The 22,358-nt window shown below is 43.1% G+C and overlaps 1 protein-coding gene across 2 annotated transcripts in view; it reads right to left on the bottom strand.

Moving 5' to 3' along the window:
• Positions 1 to 8,244: 8,244 nt before the first annotated feature.
• LOC119160923 (uncharacterized) overlaps positions 8,245 to 22,358 on the bottom strand; it is a 108,293-nt gene continuing 94,179 nt past the window's right edge. For both annotated transcript variants that reach the window (XM_037413202.2, XM_075880427.1), the window contains exon 8: positions 8,245 to 9,014. In XM_037413202.2, coding sequence (XP_037269099.2) covers positions 8,621 to 9,014 — 394 coding nt within the window. In that variant the 3' untranslated portion in view covers positions 8,245 to 8,620. The remainder of the gene's footprint in view (positions 9,015 to 22,358) is intronic.

Raw genomic sequence — 22,358 nt, 5'->3', positions numbered from 1 at the left:
TTTATTCTTCGATGTAGTTATGCAAGTAAGTTTTAAGCGTAATAGCAACACTTTAAGAGTTAGTGTAACAAAGTCAACTCCCACAAAAAAAAAAAAAGCTCACAGACATTTTTCCAATGCAGGTTCATGCGAGACGCAGAAGAAGGAGCAGTGGGCTTGGATGCTGTCGTGATGCAAAGACGCCACAAAGCTCCTGTGGAGCGTCTTCAGCTTCAGAAGTGCCCCATAGTAGCGCTGTGTTGGTGTTTTGCACATCAACAGGACAAACAGGTGCCCCTGCACAGGGCCTTGACTGCGAGAAATTTGAAGGTTGTGGCTAGTGAGTACTGCCTAAAGAAATACTGACACAAATTTTCCTCTTGTATTTTCCCCATTGCTGACAGCCTATTAGTCACAATGCAGTCAGTGGATTGCTTGCTGCAGCATGGAACAGATGAACAATAGCTGTGCGTTTATTACAGACTAGTTTCAGTGTGGCACAGCTCTGAGAACACGAGCCACCAGGTGCAACATGTGCCAGCGTGTGTGCTAAATGGTACACATAAAACAGGGTTTCCTGGCGTAAGTAACACTTGCAAATCAGGTATATTATTAGTGAAAGCGGGCGGTGACAACTGACACAGGAATCACAGCGCTCAGGCAAACAGCTTGTGCTCGGCGCTCCTGGCTAAAGAGATGACCCAATACGGCGTATTGTTCTTTTTCCTTTTTACACACAGAACACTGACGCACTTCCGTGCTCTCTGAATTTTGTGCTCACATTCTTTTGCTGCTGCACAATGTCGTTGCAGTCAAACTATTCATTGTCGTTTGGGTGCAAAGATTTTCTCGAGGCTTCCTCACGTTCCACATGTTCACATCAGACATGGACACAGCAGTCACTGAATAGTACCCTGCTTGCTCAAGTAAAGCAAAAGGGCAACAACGACTATGATGTCAATACTGTAGCTGTACTAGCTCTGAGCTCAGCCACAGTGGTGGCGCCTTGGAAGTTGTGACTCAGCTTCAGGTCACTTTCAGTGATTCAATGATGCGGGGTGCGGCGTATAGCACTGGATCTGGCACACAAACAATAATATTCATACAAACTGCCGTATAAGCTATCATTTCTCATAAAATTTGGTAGATATATGCATGTTTAAGAAAATCCATTTCGCAGGCTATCTGAGACACGAAATTTTGTGTCAGAACCTTTTCATGGTATTTTGCTTGGCGTAATGACTAAGTTTTAACTTATAGGTTTATGAATAAGTAAAATATTTATTAAGTGCTTAAAGCATTTGCCCATGACTGAGCAGATGGCTTTGCAAAACTTGTGAAGCAGCCAGCAGGTATGCATGCACCTGGCCGGCTGAGAAAGATGATACACTTCTTTGCAAAGTGTTAGGTGATATAAACTATGAGATTGCAAAAACACTTGTGTTCGTGGGTTTCTGTAATGTCACGACACTACACTACATACAACACTTTGTGTCACCTATTTAGTCGACTGCACTTTTGAAGCACCATTACATTGTCCATTTCTGCATATTCGGATTTTTTAAACTTCGAAAACAGGCATTGATATATTACTATGCTCAGTCACACGTTACTTATGACCATATGAACCGGGGATGTTTTACAGAAAGACTTGGTCTTGGGCTACTGGATGCTTGCCTAAAATCATATGATGTGTGGTTCTGTGTGTTCGGTCTCTTTTTTGCAAAGAATTAGGATTTTCAGCTGGAACCGGAGACTTCATTGAACCCCTATCACCTATATAACCAGAAAGCCTACAAATCCTGTATGGACCATATACCCTATACGTTCTATATGGCCCATGAGCCCTGACCTCCTACATGGGCCGTAATCCCAGTATCACCTCTATCCAATACCATCGTATGATACGGGTCTCCTCTATATAGGAATTTTCAGTTGAGCAGTAACTGGAAGAAAATAGGTAGTAACCATGGCCATTGCTTTTTGGCTCTTTACTAGCTTTTTGCTACTCGGCCGTTCACTGTGGTATATAATAGTACGTAATACCTATCCTTATTATAAATAGGAGGAATTGTTTCGACGTATTTTTAAATAGAAGAATGAAGCAGAAGATATCCCAATGAATCAAGAATAAAACATATGCTTTAAATTACGCAACAAAGGTATGTAAGGCGTCATTCTGCTGTCATTAAAACGGACAAGTACAAGTAAAAGAAAAACAAGCAAGAGCCGCACGTGTTAAATTAGTCAATTAAAACAATCTTAGCAAATTACAACAAACTAACAAGACAGGTGGATGAAGATTAACGAGGTTGTCAAAATTAATCCAGAATCCCTCAGTACGGCGTGTCTCACAATAATGACGTGGTTTTGGCCCGTAAAACCCCGGAAACGATTATTACCTTTTAACCTATTTATTACATCTTTGCAGCAGCAGTTACGGCTCTACGTATCGGCATCTATTCTAAAGGTTTTTCAACGCTTCCGCAGGCTTTTGGACGATTCCGAAGAAATCAAGTGTGCTGTTGGACGACGGTTGCCATGGATTCGGTGGTCCTGTGCTACCGACCATTTCAGCTTTTCGACGCCTGCTTCACCACCTGACTGAGCCATCTGTGTTCGTGCATTCTACACGAATATCAGCGTCGGCTATACTTGGTGGATAAGGGATCATCTGCGTGGATCTACTGCGCTGATCTCCTGCTCGTGTTCCGGCATAAAGCGGAGGCCCGTCTCACCCAGCGTCACTTTGCAGCAGCAGTTACGGCTCTACGTATCGGTATCTATTCTAAAGGTTTTTCAACGCTTCCGCAGGTCAGTGGCCTTCTTGTTGTTTTGGGCATCGTATGTTGCCGTGACTGCTGCTGTGAGTGATTTAGTTCTGCAATTACTACCGCACTGTACAACCTTGCTCATTGTTTTGATTGCCTACAAACATGCCCTCAAATGTCGAGTTGGCGAAGCGCATTGAACAGCTTGAGGCCTGGATTGAGAATAAACTGAGAGAAATAGCCTCTAAACTAATTGAAGAATGCCCAAACGTCTGGCACTAATACCAGAGACGTCAAAGTTGAAGGCTGAAGTACAGAGCCTTATGTCAGGCGTCAGTGGTCTCAATGCGCTTGTTGAGGAGCTACGTTCCGAGAACGCCACGTTAGTTGCCTCTAATAAGTCTCTAAAGAAACAAAATGAAACTTTAACCAACCGTGTGTCAGAACTGGAACAATACTCGAGACTTAACAACGTAGAACTAAAGGGAATTCCGTGCTCTCAAGGGGAAGATTGCACAGCCATAGTAAAAGCTGTGGCAACTAAAATCAACTGCACTATTCTTGATTCAGACATCGACGTCATTCATCGCGTCCCCACTAAGAATGACTAAAAAAAACATTATCGCGCGCTTCTGTTCTCGCGATAAGAAGCAAGAATTTTTAAGCAAGGCTCGCAAGGCCAAACTGCACACGAATGATCTCGGATTCCCAGGTCCTCATCATTATCCTCTGTATGTAAATGACCATCTCACCGTAGAAAACAAAAGGTTGTTCGCGAAAGCTCTTTCCCTCAAGAGAGAGAAGGGTTGGGCGTTCCTTTGGACGGATAATTGCCATATTGAGGCGAGGCAATCAAACGAAAGTAGGGTGTATCGGATTCACACTGAAGCTGACCTTTCTATCTTTCGATAGATCTGGTCACTTATCTATCTAGGAAACACTGCGCATCATCATGTCGTCTTATTTTAATATCAATAACTTAGATTCCTTCTTGAATAACTCTGCCATATCAGGAATTCACATTAACGCGCGTAGTCAAAAAAAATTATGATGAAATAAACGCTCTTTTACATTCTTTCAAAAGTTACTTTTCCCTCGTCTGCATCTCGGAAACATGGCTTACACTAGAGGATCAAAACTTGTTTGGCTTACAAGGTTACTTGTCAGAATACTGCAATCGCACATCAAGTAGCCATGGTGGCGCAGCCATCTTTATTTCACCTACTTTGCCCTATAAACGCAGATCTGACCTTCATATTGCCGTCGATAGCTGCGAATCTGTTTGGATAGAACTAGACAAGCCTTCATCCACTGGTCAACTTATCATTGGAACTATCTATCGATCGCCTTCATCGTCAATTTCTGAGTTCTTTTCAAGTCTCTATGTTGTCCATGAAACATTATCATGTGAATGTAAAAATGTTGTTATTGTGGGTGACTTAAGCATTGATTTACTTGAAGATACTTCCAATCGCATTGAATATGCAAATTGTTACCAAGGTTTTGGTTACGAGTCCTTATTACACTTCCAACTAGATGCATTCCTGGCCGCAGTAGCAGACTCATTGACCATGTTCTGCCTAACTTTCTTTCACCTGAACACAGTGGTGTTCTTAAAGTAAATATTACTGACCATTACCCTGTTTTCTTCTCATGTAAAAACTCCAAGCATAATCGCGATTTAAGATTTTCTAAATCAATTCTAAACAAAGAAGAGTATGTGAACCGCGTAACAAATGTCGACTGGTCTTTCAATGAAACGTGCACTGATGCCAACTTAGCTTTTGATTTTCTTTCGTCCCGCATATGCAAATGCATTCATGATAGCGCAACGGTAGTAAAATGTAAAAGAATATACTCAGCACCCCATAATCCCTGGATAACGAACAGTCTATTGACATGCATGCGTAAAAAAGAAAACCTCTACAACAAAGTCACACGCCGTCCTTTCAATATGAATCTAAAACATCGTTACACCCTCTATTCTAATACTCTCAATAGACTCTTAAAAGCAGCTAGAAAAAGTTATACGAAGAAAAAATAGCGCGTGCTGGCAACAACTCTAATGAACAATGGAAAATTATTAACTCCTTTCTAAACAAGAACACGTCCGAATTAACTATCACTGAGCTTCAAATTGCTGACCGTGTCTTAGATCAGCCAATTGACATTGCGAATGAATTCAACTCATTTTACTGTAAACAAGCTTCTAGTACACCCCCATCGTCCAATAAATCTCAGGTCCGCTCTTCACAATCTTTCTACCTCTTCCCAACAGACCCTAATGAAATTATCAGCATTATTCATAATCTTAAAGTAACCTCTCCTGGACTGGACGGAATTCACTCGTCCTACATTAAGCTAATTGCCAACCATATTGCCGTCCCTCTATCCCGCATTATCAATCTAATATTCAAGACGGGTACATTCCCATCACAACTAAAACAGGCCAAAATAATACCACTGTTCAAAAAAGGCGAGAGAACTTTCATATCTAATTATCGCCCCATAGCTATCCTATCATCTTTTAGTAAAATAATAGAAAAGTGTATTGAGAAACGTATAACTAATTACTTGTCTAAGTTTTCCATTTTAACTCCTAGTCAGTTTGGTTTTCGACCTGCTTTCTCGACTAATCTTGCATTGTTAGCTTTCACTGATAAGATCAAAAAAGCTATTGATTCTGGTGAATTAGCTGGAGCATTGTTCATTGACCTAACCAAAGCTTTCGACTCACTTAATCACAGCATCCTGGAAACCAAACTCACGGCCATTGGTATTGTTGGACCTGCCCTTACACTCATTAAAAGTTACCTCTATAATAGACAGCAGGCTGTTTATGTTCGCTCTACTTTATCAGATTATCTTACTACTAATCAGGGTGTTCCTCAAGCGTCCATTCTTGGCCCGCTTTTATTTTTAATTTACATGAATGACCTTCCCCTTTCAGTTACTAACTCTCTGCCTTTTCTTTATGCCGATGACACTACAATACTAGCCACTGGCAAATCAATTGACTCTTTAACGCTAAAATTACAAAAAAGATCTAAATAACATCTTAAGCTGGTGTCTCACGAATTTCCTCAATATTAACCCTAAGAAAACTAAGTTCATGATATTCCACTCGGCTAACAAAGTTCTTCCCTCCCAAATTTCTATTAAACTAAATGGCTCACTCATTAACCCTGACAATGAATGCTCTTTCTTAGGAATCGTTCTCGACAGCAACCTAAAATACTCTAATCATGTTATTCATTTGCGCAAAAAACTAGCATTTGGTGTCAGGATTTGAATGAGAGCACGTTACTACTTTAACATTTCAACTCTAATCAAGTAATATTATGCTTTTATTGACAGCCATATTAATTATTGCATCACCACTTGGGGAAATACATACCTCACCCACTTATCTCCCATTCAGCACATTCAAAACCAAGCCATCAGACTAATGACTCTCAGTTCATATCGTTCTAGTGCATCATCATTACTTCGTAAGTTCGAAATACTTTCTACTGTTAGTTTATTTAATTATCACCTCATTATCATGCTGTTCAAGTCATTGCACCATCTTGTCCCGTCAAGCGTCTTTTATCTTAATGCTTTGTCTAACTTAAACCGTACTAGATTCGCTTCAAATGGAAATTTTCTACTACCTACTATCGGCACTAATTTTGGTCGCCACACTTCATATTTCTCAGCATTATCATTATAGAATTCATTGCCATCTCACATCAAGCAATGCTCGACTATTGGCACATTTAAGAACAATTGTATTCGTACTTGATAAACTACTAGATGTTTTTATCTTGTTATATTGTTTATTCCACTCTTCTTTTTACTTGTCTCTTAGTTAGTGTTGGTTTTATCAATTTGCTCATCTCTCTGTTTTCACTGTTACTGCTAATTGAGTAAATTTTGTAATCCCATTTTGAACAGGAGGTCCCCCTGCAGCCTTGTGCTGTCGGACCTCCTCCTGTATATATACTTTGTATACTGTTCCTTTTTCTGTACTAATAACTGAAATAAAATGAAACTGAAACTGAAACTACTGATATGTTACAGTGTGAAACAATCAAATGCACTGAAACTCTATTAATGAGTTCGGTACCTTATTTGGACTGCTGTGCATGTCTTATTGTGACCTTTTATAATAAATAAATAAAGCATATCATTTTTGTTAAGTACAGATGATTGGGGGTTTTGTGCTATGTCCCCGAACACACGTAACCAGGCAGTTCGGTATAGTACGCTAGGCTCACATTTCTCAGAATTCATCCTGAACCACAAGTGCTCACCTGTGCCCGACATACATCTTGCAACTAAGGCCTATATATACTTCGGTAGTCGTTTACCTAGTATTGTAGCGTAGTCAACGTGATAGGTCTATTTTGCATTGGTGTTCATGACAAATTGTGGCATATTACCCGAAATCGTGTAGTAATCAGACAATAATTGACCTGTATTTAAAATGAAAAAAAAAATATTATGGCAAAATGAACATTGTGGTATCGACTAGTACTTTTGTTTTCCTGTAAACCTTCAAAACTTACTATCTATGGTTGGTAACTGCTAGGGTGGTAACAGCTAATAAATGATAGTTGTAACTTACCGCCCTCGCTGTTAATAACTGCACTTCCTAGCAGGGTTGTGACATATGTGACAAACAATTAGTACCCCGAAATTAGCAAGTATTACTACATTTTTCAGAGTGTATGGTCAACAGGATTGACACGTAGCACAGCTTAGGGAAAACAACGTGTATTTTCTACAGGAGCAAGCAAGTACGATTAAGCTTGCCTTCCTACAGCCGCATGTGGTGCAGCCAAATGAAGCCGGATCACCTGCAGCACCACTACTAGTGAAGCTTTTTGGTAACATTACTGTCTTCATCTCAAGGCGATGCTGCACAGATGATGCTGATCACGCAGGGGCGGAAGTGACGGGTAGACCAGATTAGTTGACCAGGTCAAAATTGTGCGCGACAGCTGCGTCGTCAACACCGGCGCGTAGCACAGCTTAGGTGAACCAGCATAGCATGGTGAAAGCTGAAGCGTATTTCATCCTGCGTTACAATGAAAGGTGCCAGAACACACACGATAGCTTGGTCCGCTCTACGCGCGTCACAGAAGCAAGCAGAAGTAGCGAACTTTCGATGATTCGGTGTACTAGATGGAGAAATACGGAGTCTTCAATGACATTACTTCTGCTGTGATGATAGCCACTTCTGTCATGGACGTTATTCTGAAGGTCATGCGAAGAAGGAACACAAGATGGCCTCGCACCGAATGATGTTTTTACGGGAGCGATGCCAGAGGCTCTTGGCGTCGCTGCAGCTTGATCACACGAGAAGAACTAGAGTAATGGCGTTCTAATACCCATACTACATCTATTAGGAATACTTCAATTTTCTCAACCTACCTACTACGCCCCCACAATGAAGTCGCGGTCTTGTCCTGGCGTGTTAACTTGAGTTCACTGCACGCCAACACTGTCGTTATTGATGTGGAAGCGGTTTTTATTTCTTCGGATTTCAAATACGCTTATCACAAAGGTCCATGATAGAGTTAGCAATCACCTACAACTCCCAGAAAATGCGAAGGGCAATTGGAAGCTTGCGGTGCAAAATGGGTAAACAGGGGCTGGGTGTGCTCGAGCCGATGTCTCGAGAAGTATACTTGTGCTCTTTATAGATAAAGTTGATGCATCTCTAGCCTTGAAGAGGGCAAGTCTACTTGTCGGAACATCTGCTCGAGCAGATAATTCTTCTTTACGGATTTTGTCATCCACAATGCCAAGAATTAAGAAAAATGCAATTTATGTTAGGTGAACACAAAGAAAACTTCATGAAGTTTTAAGGGAAGTAATCGTGGCTAATTGTTTGGGGGCATGCGCACCGTTGCTTGAACGCTGATATACGTATTGTGCTGCGACGTCTGGGGCGTAACCGTAATTTGGTACCGCGCCTGGTTTGTCGCACAACCCGTGAGTTCCCGGTGTGCGAGTAGCATAGGAAGTGGTACACCCTTGTTGATAACTACTGATTTCTGCACAGTGGAAGAATTGTCACAATCGCATTCCAGGCACTCAGCTAAGCTTCTGTCAACTTCGTAAGTCAACCTACGCAGTTGGGAAGGGGCGTGGCGTATCAGCTGTAGCGACCATTCCTTGTGTACAAGCGGCATTGCTGCCCCACTGTGGCCGAAGAATATTTCAATCTCCTGTAGAAATGGCATGTCCATTGCTGCTTCCAATATGCGGATAAACCTGCGAGGATTATTGAAAGTGAATGTATAATTTTGTAGCACGTAATTGCGTACACGATGGGGCACAAGACGTTACACCGTGTAAGAAAATATATCCCGCCCAAAATACCTTGTGGAAAACATAACTATCATCAGCTAGAAAAAAAAAACTCAGCAGCAGTTTTTAAAGTGAGAGTTGAAAGTGTATGTCTTAAGAGTAATAGCAGAACTAAAATGGCGAGAAGACCAACGCACTTTACGGGCAGAGAAGCACAAGGAACGCGTACGTTGTGAAAGGAAATGCACAAGAATGCTGCCAAATATGAACGGACAGCAGAAGTGGTGTTATATAAACGCTGTAATCACAGCTGATATAACACAGCGAACCCTAATGTGAACACTAATTCTAATATGAGCCTGTTATTCACGGCCGCTTCCGGAAGGTTGTGGGAAGAGTGCATGCAAATGAAAAAGAGTGAGTTATGACTACCAGATCTGATTGATTCATGCGTGGAATTTAACGTCCCAAAACCACCATATGATTATCAGAGACACCGCAGTGGAGGGCTCCAGAAATTTTGACCACGTGTATTTTTTTACCGTGAACCCAAATCTGAGCACACGGGCCTACAACAATTTCGCCTCCATCGAAAATACAGCCACCGCAACCGGGATTCGTTTCCACGACCTGCGGGTCAGCAGCCGAGTACCTTATCCACTAGACCAACGCGGCGGTGCTGACTATCAGAGCTGGCTTTTCTTTCTTGAATAACCTGAATGATCATTCAGCTGACAGCCATCGAGTGATCTCATTACCAAGCATTCAATGCAGAATTATCAAACACATCATTATTCTAATTTCGTAAGATTTTTGGGCATCAATTCTTGAAAGATTGCCCACGTTGATTTAGAAAATACATTTCCATGCAAGACCCAACCATAAACGTTTACTAATTATCTGTTTATAACTACTGATCTTGGTTTCGATATAGACTGCATTATTCTTAGACTCGCAAAGTCGTTGGCCTCGGTAGTAAATGAATTTCTCTTTTTCAAACAAAATAAACTGAAAATCAACTCTTGCGCGTTTAAATGCATTAGTTAGTTTCTGTGAAACTGAACACAATTTATCACTCCTAATTATTCCTCTGCTCTTTTCTCTGTTCAGTCCGGTGTACCGCAGAGGTCTTTGCTGTGCCCAGTGTTCTTTCTAACGAATATCTATGACCTCCCTAATACTATTTTCATCAAAAAAAGTTTTTGCAGATGTCTGTATTCGTAATCATCTTCATCATCATCCTGACTACGCCCACTGCAGTGTAAAGGTCCCTCCCATTTACTGCAATCAAACTAGACCTGTGCTTTCTTTTAATGCGTTATTTCTACAGAATTCTTCATCTCATCTGCTCTCCCGATATTCTGCCTTCCTCGCACGTGTTCGCCATCCCTTGAAGTCAAGTGAGCCTTAGAAAAAAGCGGTTATTCGGCCTCCGAGACACGTGTGGGGCCCATGTCAATTTCTTGTTGTCAATTATACGTGTGGGCCCATGTCCATTCTTGAACCCCTTTCTAATACCAGCTGCTCTTGTCCACCACGACACAAAGGTGGTCACAGACACTGCAGGGAAGACTTAGAGTAGGTGAATATGCCCTATTTTTGGGATGACTCCACTTGAATACGCCGAAGCACACCATGGAGTGCCGCCAGGTTTATAGCTCTCTATGAAGTCCTGATAGACGTTCTGAAATTACACATCTCACTTTTTGCTGGGAAGTTCACAGCTCCTGAAGATACCTCAGCAGTTTCCGATCCATCGATGCAGAGTTTAATGTGGTCTGCGTATTGCTCGTTGAGCATCAGCACGGACAGCTGTTTTATTGCTGGTGAAGAGAGCTCCGGCCTCTTACGAATCCTTGGCACTGTCAGACAAAGTTTAGGCTGATCCAGAGAACAATGACGTGTCAAAATTTTTCAGAAGGTGTGCCTTCTGCTGAAACGACCATCTTCTGCCGCTTGTGGCTTGAAGTATCATTTCCAACCAGTTTTACTTACCGGATAAGAATGAATAACAGTGCTACGGGTGATCACTGCGGCACTGAGAAAAACAATGCTCACGTCCTTTGTGACTGTCCTCATTATAGCTCCCAAATAAACAGCTTTGCGCAACGTTAGCACGGCTTGACAACCAGATGCTTTCGGAGTAGCCAATTTCGGAGTACTGGAACGTTCGACCATTCAGCCTGAAAGCGATGAAAGGGCTGCTGGAGCTTCTGCGATCAACCAGAGTTGCTAAACTACTGTGACAATCCCGTGCTTGAGTGCGTGCACGTTTTCTATTTTCTTTTCTTCAATTATACCTTTCCTTCCTATTTCTCCCCTTACGTTCTCATGCCAATTTCGCTTTCGCTTAATCAGGGTAGAAAACCGGAAGTGTTCTCTAGTTAACCTCCCCACCGTTTATTCAAACTTATTCTCATTCTTGAGCCCTGTTTGTTGCCTGACGCACTCTGCTGCTTTCTTGCTTCTTAAGAGGTTAAATCTTAAGTCCAGCAAGATGATCTGATTAAGAGGCGAAAACAGAGCAGAAGGTGAAGGAGTGTGTGTGCGATAGGGAGATCAACGTGAAGCGCGTGAGCATCGGAGCGCCGATGAACGAAGCTAGCGCGGTCGGTGAAGCAAGAAGCGAAGGAAGTCTGGCTTAAGAGACAAAAGAGACCAAGCTGATGCCACTAGACTAGCCGAAACGAGCTTGGCGGTTTTCAGCGGTGAACGAAAGTTCTCGTCTGGGCCTTGCGGGCTGTTCGAGCATGCGAGTCAGGACGAGCATCTGATTCCGTGCGGGATTGTGCTCGGAGCGCAACTAGCTATCGAAGCCGTAGAAATGGTACTGAATCGCCTCGAGTCCGGCACAGGAGCCTTTTGAGGGCGTGACTGTTGGTTTCACGTATGTTGCAGTCCAGTGCACTTGCTGAGTGTGTGACTTTGTTGCTACACCGGCACATTGTCTGCTCACGCACTCTTGAGTGAGCAGTTCAGGTTATGCTTGCGGCCTCGCGACCAAACTATCGCGACGTCCCAGCTGCAAGCGTACGTCAGCTACACTATCATTGATACCATGAGTGATGCCTACGTACCAGCCAGACTCCGCACTAGACAGGGCATGGGGATACTCGCGTGGGCAAAACCAGACTGTAAGCACTGTGTCATGTGTTGCTTGTAAGGACGCTGCTGAAGTAAGGAGGACTAAGGCATTGAATGAACGTAACGCTGACTACAGAAACGAAAGAAAAAGAGAGACGCGAGGAATCCTCGTGGCACGATAATCTTGAAAAAAAAAAGAGAGAATGATGAGGAGAAGTGGGGAAGCAGCACGTGGAGGAGATTCAGAGGTCAGTGGAAGAAGCAGCCATGCGGTGAAGAAATCCTGGCTTCTGCTGATGCCTGGTGCCACTGAGACTGTGGCTCCGAAGGGTTGGCGGAAGTTCTCGGGCAGTGTACCTGGACATCACTGGTCTTACGGTACACCCAGGACAACCATTCACGACACACCAACTGCCTACCAGACTACCAGAGAAACATTGAGCCCCAACTCCAAAGTGTCGCGTCTGGGACGCTCATGGTATCTCTGCCAATCTGCGTGGTGAAGTGCAGTCCTTGACATTCTCCATTCTTTTCAAGTGAACCATGGATTGGTTTATAACAAGTGACACATATCTTTTTGCATAGAACACAAGTCGCTTGTCTGGTTGTTGTTTTGTTGTTCATGAATTAAATGTTAGTGTGTGTGTGCCACCGAGAACGTTCTTTTGTCCTTATTTCTTGAACCTGACGCGGTGATGGTAATACGCTATGACATTTTAGCGTCTGCGCGACAGGACGAAGTTGTTTCCTGTGGCACAGGCAAATCGTAGACGCTATGGAAAAGCAGGCGTCAAGGGAACGTAAGGAGCATGTAGGCTTGTCAGAGGCAGAGTTGAGAGAGCGGAGGAGACTGCGGGAGAATCGTCAGCAAGATGATAGGGCACTTAAGCGTGAAGCGGTGATGGAACGCGTTCTGCTGGCAATTGAGCGAGAGAAAATAGCGGCCAAACGTGCGGCCTCGGAGCGAGCTCAAGCCGAAGCAGAGGAACGCAACCTTTAGCTATGGACAAGGCTTGCTGAGCAATAGATGCACCTCTGACGTGCCGAACGCCACGGGGAGAAGCAATTGAAGTACAATAAATCTGCGTAAGTTTCTGCCACAGTTTGAGGACGCCTGAGACGACCTATAAGTGTACTTCAAGAGGTTTGAATGCGTGGTGAGCAGCCAAGGCTGGGACAAATCACAATGGGCAATCGCCTTGAGCATGTGCCTCACAGGAGAAGCTCTGAAGGTATATGCAAGACTGTCCCTCCCCCTTCTGACGAATGCCTTGATTATACCAATGTTTGAATCACTCTTCTGCGGTGTTTCCGTTTCACGGCCGAAGGGTACCGTGAGCGTTTCCGAGCGTCGAAACCAGAGAACGAAGAAATGGCCACACAGTTCGTAGCCAAAATAAAGGATATTTTGATAGTTGGATTGAGCTCTCGGAAGTTCCCCAAATGTACGATGGCCTCGTCGAGGTGGTCAATAGAGAGCAATTTTTATCTAAATTCAGAAGGAAATCAGTTGCTTTCCTTTGTGAGAGAGAATATTGCACATTGGGCGCTACTACAAAAGCAGCCGACATGTTTATGGATGCCCAGCAACAGAAGAGTTTATTATTTTTTAAGGAAGGTTTGGAGGGAAGCAACACTCGCAACAGCAAACCTGATAGAGACAGAGAAACTGCCATCGTAAAGTGCTTTTTATGTTGCAGACTAGGGCATGCGGCTGAAAACTGCCATGCCAAAACGAAATCACCATTCTGTGTGAAATGTCACCGACCTGGTCATGAAGTGAGACAGTGCACTGAGAAAGGATCATGGCGGGACGAAGCGTTTTCTCTTCTTGAAACCTCCGATTCCACGGCCAAGTATACGGCGCAAGTAAGGGATCTTGAGCCTGGGTCTAGTGAACAGACGAACAAAGAACAAACGCAAGCAACTGTTATTGGTGACATGAATGTATGAATAGCTCTTCTGCGGCGTTTTTCGTTCAGGGCCGAAGAGTTTCGTGAGCATTTCCGAGTGTCGAAACCAGAGCCCGAAGAAACGGCCACACAGTTCGTAGCTAGAATAAAGGATATTTAGATAGTTGGATTGAGCTCTCGGAAGTTCCTCACATGTACGATGGTCTCGTCGAGGTGGTCATTGAAAAGCACGATTCATTAAGATCAGCAAAAGTACAATCCAGAACCAGTGCAAAGTAGCTCATCATGATAGTAACATGCCAATAACAACAGAGGTTTTCAACGGAATCCCCGTGTCAGTTCTGCGAGATACTGGGAGCGAAACTGTTGTAGTACGCAGAAGTCTCGTACCCCAAGAGTCCCTTACCGGCAGACAACGAGCCGTAACTTTTGTCGATGGTAGTACCCACGCCCTACCGGAAGCCTCAGTTGCACTGCCATCACCATATTTTTTTTGGACAAGCTATGGACGCTTGTTTGAACTCCCCACTCTACGACGTAATAATAGGCAACGTTCGTGTAGCTGGGGAACTGGGTCAGCCAGACGCTGACTGGGCAACACCTACATACGCATAGAATCTAGAACAGCTTGATGCTTCTCCAGAACACGGAGTAAACAAACATGACCATGCTACTGCGAAAAAGTCCGGTAAATATTGTTGCAAGTCTGATCGCCTAGGAGTGCATCGGTAAGGCTCGGATACCGCAAATCCGATACAAAAGAAGAATTTTCGTAAGCAGCAAATGCAGAAATGCAGGTTGGTGAAGCTCCCTTCATTTGCATAATGTCTTTCTGTTTGCGATGGTGCCTTTGCACTTGAACTGTTCGTCTGTTGAACAATACAGACCGCATTTCACTCATGCATAGTCAATTGAGAAGTATTAGACATTGTGATAAACCGAATAGAGCAGTACGAGAGTCACTCATTTGAATAAGGTCGATAACAACGCTGATGTTACCAGAAAATTGTATCGCATTTCACTGCCCGGATAGCATAATCACTGATACATTATAAAATTAAGCTTATAGTGGGTGCCCCCACATATTCCCCACTGTTTGTGTATAGTCAATCGACACCATGCTGTTGCTTTGCGCATTCTTACCTTGTACTTCTTGTGTGCGCTGAGTTTTTTTTCTAAAAAAAACTTGAACTGTGGGGTAGCGTTAAGTGTTGCTTGTAAGCACGCTGGTAAAATAAGGAAGAGAAAGGCATCGAGCAAACGTAACGCTGACTACGGAAAAAGAAGAGAGATGCGAGGAATTCTCGTGGCGCGAGAATATTGAAAAAAAAGAGAAGGAAGAGGAGAAGTGGGGAAGCAGCACGTGGAGAGGATTCAGAGGTCAGCGGTAGAAATAGCCATGCGGCGAATAAACCCTGCCTCCTGCTGATGCCTGGTGCCACTGAGACTGTGGCTCTGAAGGGTTGGCGAAAGTTGTCGGGCAGTGTATCTAAACATTACTCGTCTTACTGTACACCGGCGAGAACCATTCACGACACACCACCTAGCTACCAGACTACCAGAGGAACACCGAGCTCAGACTCTGAAGCGTGGCGTCTGGAACCCTCCTGGTTTCTTCGGCCAATCTTCACGGCGAAGTGCGGTCCTTGACGTTCTCGCTTCTTTTGATGGGAACCGTGGATTGGTTTATAACTAGTGACCCAATTTTTTTTCGCATAGAACTCGAGGGGCTTGTCTAGTTGTTTTGTTGTTCATGAATTAGTGTGTGTGTGTGTGTGTGTGTGTGTGTGTGTGTGTGTGTGTGTGTGTGTGTGTGTGCGTGTGCGTGTGCGTGTGCGTGTGCGTGTGCCTGCGTGCGTGCGTGCGCGTGTGTGTGTATGTGTGTGCTTGCGCGCGTGCGTGCTTGCGTGCGTGCGTGCAACGGAGAACGCCCGCTTCATCTTTAAGTCTCCAACCGTAGGTGGTGATGGTAAGAGATCATGACACACCGAAGCATAGAGAAATGGTAGTTGTATGAAGCAGCATTCATTGATTTGGTTTCATCCATATGTAGAATTTAACGTCCCGAAACCACCATACGATTATGAGAGACGCCGCAGTGGAGCGCTCCGGAAATTTCGACGACCTGGGTATTTTTTTATCATGCACCCAGATCTGAGCACACGGGCTTACATTTCCGCCTCCAACGGAAATGCAGTCGCCACCGCTGGGATTTGATCCCTCTACCTGTGGGTCAGCAGACGAGTAACTTAGCCTCTAGATCACCACGGCGGGGCGATAAAGCAGCATTCAGCAAGTCTATGTGTGTATTTGTGTGTTAATGGGTGCACATATAAATGTTTTCTTGTCCTTGAATGTATGTCTGAGGGCCAACAAATTCACTACAGTAAGCCTCTTGGTTTCTGCTTCGTAGGTAAATATCGTGGAAATGCATCTGTGTTATGCGTTTCTCTTGAGCCATGGTGATTGACTATCATTCGTGTTTTGAGAATTCTTGCTGAATGTGCTCCATCCCATCCTTATTATTCGAGTTATTTCACTCTCATGATTCGGTTCAGCGATTGCTACCTGTCCTAAGTAGCCATATTCCTTCACAACGTCCAGCGTCTCGCCACCTATCGCAAAGTGCCGTTCTCTGCAGAGACTGTTGCACATTACTTTAGTTTGATGCATTAATAAGCGATTGACACTTTATATTTACCTATGACCAACGAGAGCACACACGCTTCATTCTAACGTGTGAGGGTTAAGAAAAAGCTCACACCGTCAGCGTTGACGCGATAAATGCAATGCATTAATATCAGGGTCTCAGCAGGAACGAAACACAGCATTCTTCATCGCAATCAAGTATTCTACCGAATAGCCACACGAATTCACAGAACTACTATTCAAATAGGCACTAATGTTTGTGACGTTGCACCGAGTGGCCACGCCAGGTCTCAGAACTACTATTCAAATAAGCACGACTTCGTGAAACGTAAATTCCCGTTAGCGTGCTCGCAATGCAATTTTATAGACAATACGCCTGTTATTACATATGTACTCAAGATACAGCCGTTACATCAGGTTAACGTCAATTGAAGTCAAATACTATCCACTGAAGTTGATTTGTGTAGCAGTGTTCAGGGCTACCATCAAAGCGAGCACCAGTGCTTCATATAAGCTTACCGCTTCTGGTGTTGTTAATATCCACCTTGCTGTTGGCATCTTTAAGCAACTGTGAACAACTTGTTATATAAAGGATATAAAGGATGTCTACCTATGTTTTATTTTGCACTCATACATATTTTTAGCTCCACTTCGTGACATTGCGTTAAATCAAAAGCACTACAACAGTCACCTTTCATGTGCATGCTTCGTCTAACATCTATTGCCACGGTGCGTGGTATCTGGCAAATTTTTCATCTCCTGAGACAGCTTGCCCGTGTCCTGATTAATGGCTTCTATTGACTACCGACTTCCAATGCACACTCCTTAGCGATACTAGTAAGACTAGTAATTATTGCGTCAACTCTAACTTTAGTTTCCTCAGTTAGAGCCGCAAATATATCCTGAAGTAAACGTTTAACTCCTATATTTTCCTTCTCAGATGACTGTGTTGTTTATCATGAGATAACAAACTCCTCTGTTTATTTTTTCCTATTAGTGCCGCTATGCTTGCGTATCCACATTGAAGAATAAACTCCAACTGTCTCATTTGTCTTTACTTCATGAATGTCTTCGTCCTAGTTTCACGAAATTTGTTTTCAAAAGTGAGTTCAAAATATTTTTTTTGAAGCACAGTATATTTCGTCCCGCGTGGGCCATAACTTTGACGTTGGTGTCTCACTTTGTCTAGCTAACCTGTACAACAGCTCTTTTGTCCTCGAAAGCAGCAGAAAATGGAACTACTTTCTTGTCCTAATTCATAATATCGATTACTGATACAAACTGCAAAAGTGTCATTCTGGTCGTTGTGTTTGTAAATTTGTATAAGAAATTTTTACAAACATATGTATGTGCATGGTCACAATTCCTTTCCGTAGTAGCCTGAAAATATGAAAACATTTATAATAAATAAATAAATATATAAATACCATTAGCGAACCAGAAGCTCTTGGCAAACAATTTATGCGAAATTGAAAAGTGGCTTGCGACAGTTGAATTGAGGGCTAATTCGGTTATAGACGTAACAAAAGCAGTCGCAGGCCATGAAAATAAATGATTGGCAGCGTCGCCCAAACAAATGATGCGTTAGTGTCCCAGTGAAACGACCTCGACGGCCTCGAGGAGAGAGCACGGAAGTGCAGCATTGTTTTTTTCATTTCCAATAAAAATGAGCTCTGGCAAGCCACTCATGAGGCAGTTACTAATTTTTGATCTCTGGAAGCCATGGCACGGAGTTTGACTTGAATACAGTAAAAAAGGCCTATTGTTTGAGCAGTTCATACATACAGCAGAAATTTCGCCCATTTATAACAAAAAAATTCAAGCCCTGAAAGAAGAAAAAAAAACTTGTGGTCGTGCGTCACTATAAGACGAGAAGCTAGAACACCTTAGTATCAGAGGAGTACTGTAAGACTGCAGGAACAGCTCGCGAGATGCTGCACAATTTTGTCAAATCGTTACATGACAGAGCCACTGCTCCCCTTCTTTGCCACAAGCTTATCATCAACCACACAACACCGTTCTTACGATGCTTGAGCGGGTATTGTTCGCAAAACAATGGCATCATTTTCACATCAATTGTAGCGGAATATAGACTAAAACCAGCAGACTCCGTACTTCCGATTGCAACCATAACTTTCACGGACGCTCATCATCTAATACCTTACTTTTGTCACGTGTGCAAGCATCTAAACCACCTGGTAAAAATCAGCAAAGGGAAGTGGCGGTGTAACGAACATTCGTAGCGTAATGGGAAAGCACGATGCCATGGACGCTACTCTCAATTCTGGTGAGGCTGATGTGATTGGTGGAACAGAGATTCAGTTGAATGCGTATCTTTGCGAAACAATATTTTTACTATATTGAAGCCGCTGAACATATATAGCCGCAACAGGCACCTACCTTCCCACTAAAAAATTGCTTGGTCTTTTCTGTTAAGCGTGAGGCCTACCTTTGAATGGACACAGACTGGGATGGTTATGAATAACAAAACACTTGTCACGTGGCGTCGGTTACCATCCCCCAGTTACGAGCGTCAGCTTTGTTCAGGAGCTTTAAGATAACATAAAAGCTATAATAGTGCAGTGCTCGTCAGCCTCACTAAAGATTTCAAACGAATACAATCCTGCTTATGCAATGTGGACGTCATCAAAACCAGTAGTACCGTTTTCTTTCAGCAGCCTCATATTTGCAATATCTCGACCTTACGCTGATGGTGACTAACGCAAGTGACTTTAGCAGTTCTTCGTCGCACATTCTTGAGTTAATTTTTGCAAAGTACAAGGCTATTCATTCATTGATCTCACTTCCTGGCCTCAGCGGCTACTGCGTTCAACATTTCACATTCACAACAGTATGCCAACTGCTACTTAGAAACGCAAGATAATGTACGACTACAATGCCGCAACACTTTGAGGTGATGAGCCACGAAGGGTCTCTCTTTTACATCACTCATGTATGACTTTGATAATAGTACGGCAGAAAAAAAGACTTGATTATCAAATCTAGGAACATAATATAATGAAGCGTTTCTTCTTCGGAACTTTATGCCTGTAAACTGTTGCTCACCTTGGTATAATGTAAGCTTGAAGCGACTTCCGAAAACGGCAAGTGCTTATTTTGTGCTGCGAAACTTCACAGTACGGAGGGACGCTGGCATACATACAAAAGTGTTGCACAGTCTTGTTCATCATCAGTTACACCTGCTGAAACTTTCTGCCTAATAGTCTGCTATCAATGCTGCCTAATGAACCAAGAAAGTTTTGGAAAAGTTCAACAGGTACTAATGGCGCTGAAACTGTGCTCGCTAGCTCAGATGGCCTTGCAGGGTCTTCCGAAAGGTGTGCAGCACATTTGAACGAAAGCTTTGTGCGCAACGTTTCAGCATATTTTACTTCTACTACAGTTTATTTATCAACGCAACATTTTCTGTCAACATCTGTTGTTAGAAATGAAGCTCATGTCATCATAATATTGATTGGATCACTCAGTGTCGTCTAATTGATGTGTTTACAATGTCAATCAAATATTTCATAAGAGAGCTAAACACACCTTATCTCTCTTCATTTGCGTGCGATGTATTTCTGCAGTTTTTAAACCAAAGTGCGGTGACACCCGTTTTCAACGAGGTGAAGGTGGCTCCACTACACCAATCAGGAAACATTCATTCTGTGACTAATTATTGACTCATTCAACTGATCTGTGCACTATGTAAACATTTGGATCACATGAGCTTTTCTGACCTAATTCATCCTTTTTTTAAAATCACACACGTTTTTTTACTTATCGCAACACGGATTTAGCAAACCATTTTCATGTGAAGCTCCGTGGCTCTTTTGTATCCTCTTTTAGGGGTGCAGTTTCTGAAGGCGTGAGTCGTGCGTCTTCTCTATGCAGTATCCACCTCTCATTTTAGCCCTGGGAATGTCCGCTGGATGGCGATACTTGTGTATGATGAATACATGATCAAAAGATGCCAGATGGCGGTGCTCAGAGTGTTTACTAGATGAACGGACAGATGGACAGACATACAGAGACGTATACATGTGGACAGATGGACGGACAGACATACAGACAGGCACACACAGAGACGGACGGAGGGACCAACGGACAGGTGATTGATTGATTGATTGATTGATATGGGGGGTTTAACGTCCCAAAACCACTATATGATTATGAGAGACGCCGTAGTGGAGGGTTCCGGAAATTTAGACCACCCGGGGTTCTTTAACGTGCACCCAAATCTGAGCACACGGGCCTACAACATTTCCGCCTCCATCGGAAATGCAGCCGCCGCAGCCGGGATTCGAACCCGTGCCCTGCGGGTCAGCAGCCGAGTACCTTAGCCACTAGACCACCGCGGTGGGGCAACGGACAGGTGGACGTCTGTAATCAGCGTTCCCAGTAATCAGTGCTATAATCTAGGCCTAATCAGATCTCCATCTGATTACTCAGAACTTGCCCTGAATCAGAACTTGCCCTGTTTTCAAGTTATGTCTGCTGTTCCCCGGGATGGACTTTACTAATACTGCCAGCTGGTGCAGAACTCGGCAAATGGATCTCAATACTAACAAATTTCAAGCTTTACACATTTCACATACTGCTGCACCTCCTGTTAACTACACCTTAACGTTCCTTCAGATTCCTTAACTTCGTGTAAATGCTTGGGTACTCACATAACATCTTATGTGAGTGCAAACTTTGCATTACTTCAGTTATGAGCAGCAGCAACCACACGCAAAAATATCTAAGACGCAACTTTACTCATGCCCCTCAAACTGGTAAACTAACAATTTACAAATGTTCATCCAAAACTCATGCTCCATTTGGAACCCTCTTCAACTTAATATAACACAATCGCTTAATAGGATACAGAATAACGCAGCCCACTTCATATTGTCAAACTAACATCGCACTAGCTGTGTCGCGCCAATACCTTCCACTCGCCTAAATTATGTCGGAAAGCATCTCGTCTCACACATTTACATAAGATTTTTAGTCACCTAGTTTTCAAAGCAAAGTTTCTTACGACCCCATTTTGTAGCTAAGCTCGTTTAGATCATCAGCATAATGCATAATTTTTATGCACTGCCGCACTAACACTTTACATTATTCCTTTTTTCTACCCTCGTCCAACAACTGAAATCGCCTTTCCTTAGAGATCGTTTCCATTTCAAATCAAGGCTTGTTTTCTTCCACCGTAACCGTACACAATCACTTGATGACGCATGATATATATATATATATATATATATAGTGGGAGTAATAATTGAATGGGCGAGTTAGTCTTCGTGAAGGTATGGGATATGGCACAACGGGAGCGTTGTCAACAAGGATAAATATATTTATTTCCCAACAGTTTCGGGAGGGGTCCTCCCTTCATCCCCTGATGAAGGGAGGACCCCTCCGGAAACTGTTGGGAAATAAATATATTTATCCTTGTTGACAACGCTCCCGTTGTGCCATATCCCATATATATATATATATATATATATATATATATATATATATATATATATATATATATATATATATATATATATATATATGTGTGTGACGCTTCACAGGTGAATGTGGGGAAGAAAGAGGAGGAAGACGAAGGGTCAGAATAAACTGGTGTTCTGACTGACGCCTTGTCTCATCCGTTACACTAAGTCGACAGGAT

Source organism: Rhipicephalus microplus, chromosome X, assembly GCF_043290135.1.
Source record: "Rhipicephalus microplus isolate Deutch F79 chromosome X, USDA_Rmic, whole genome shotgun sequence".
NCBI lineage: Eukaryota > Metazoa > Arthropoda > Arachnida > Ixodida > Ixodidae > Rhipicephalus > Rhipicephalus microplus.
The sequence above is the reverse complement of the archived record's forward strand: the minus strand, read 5'-3'. Positions and strand labels throughout refer to the sequence as shown.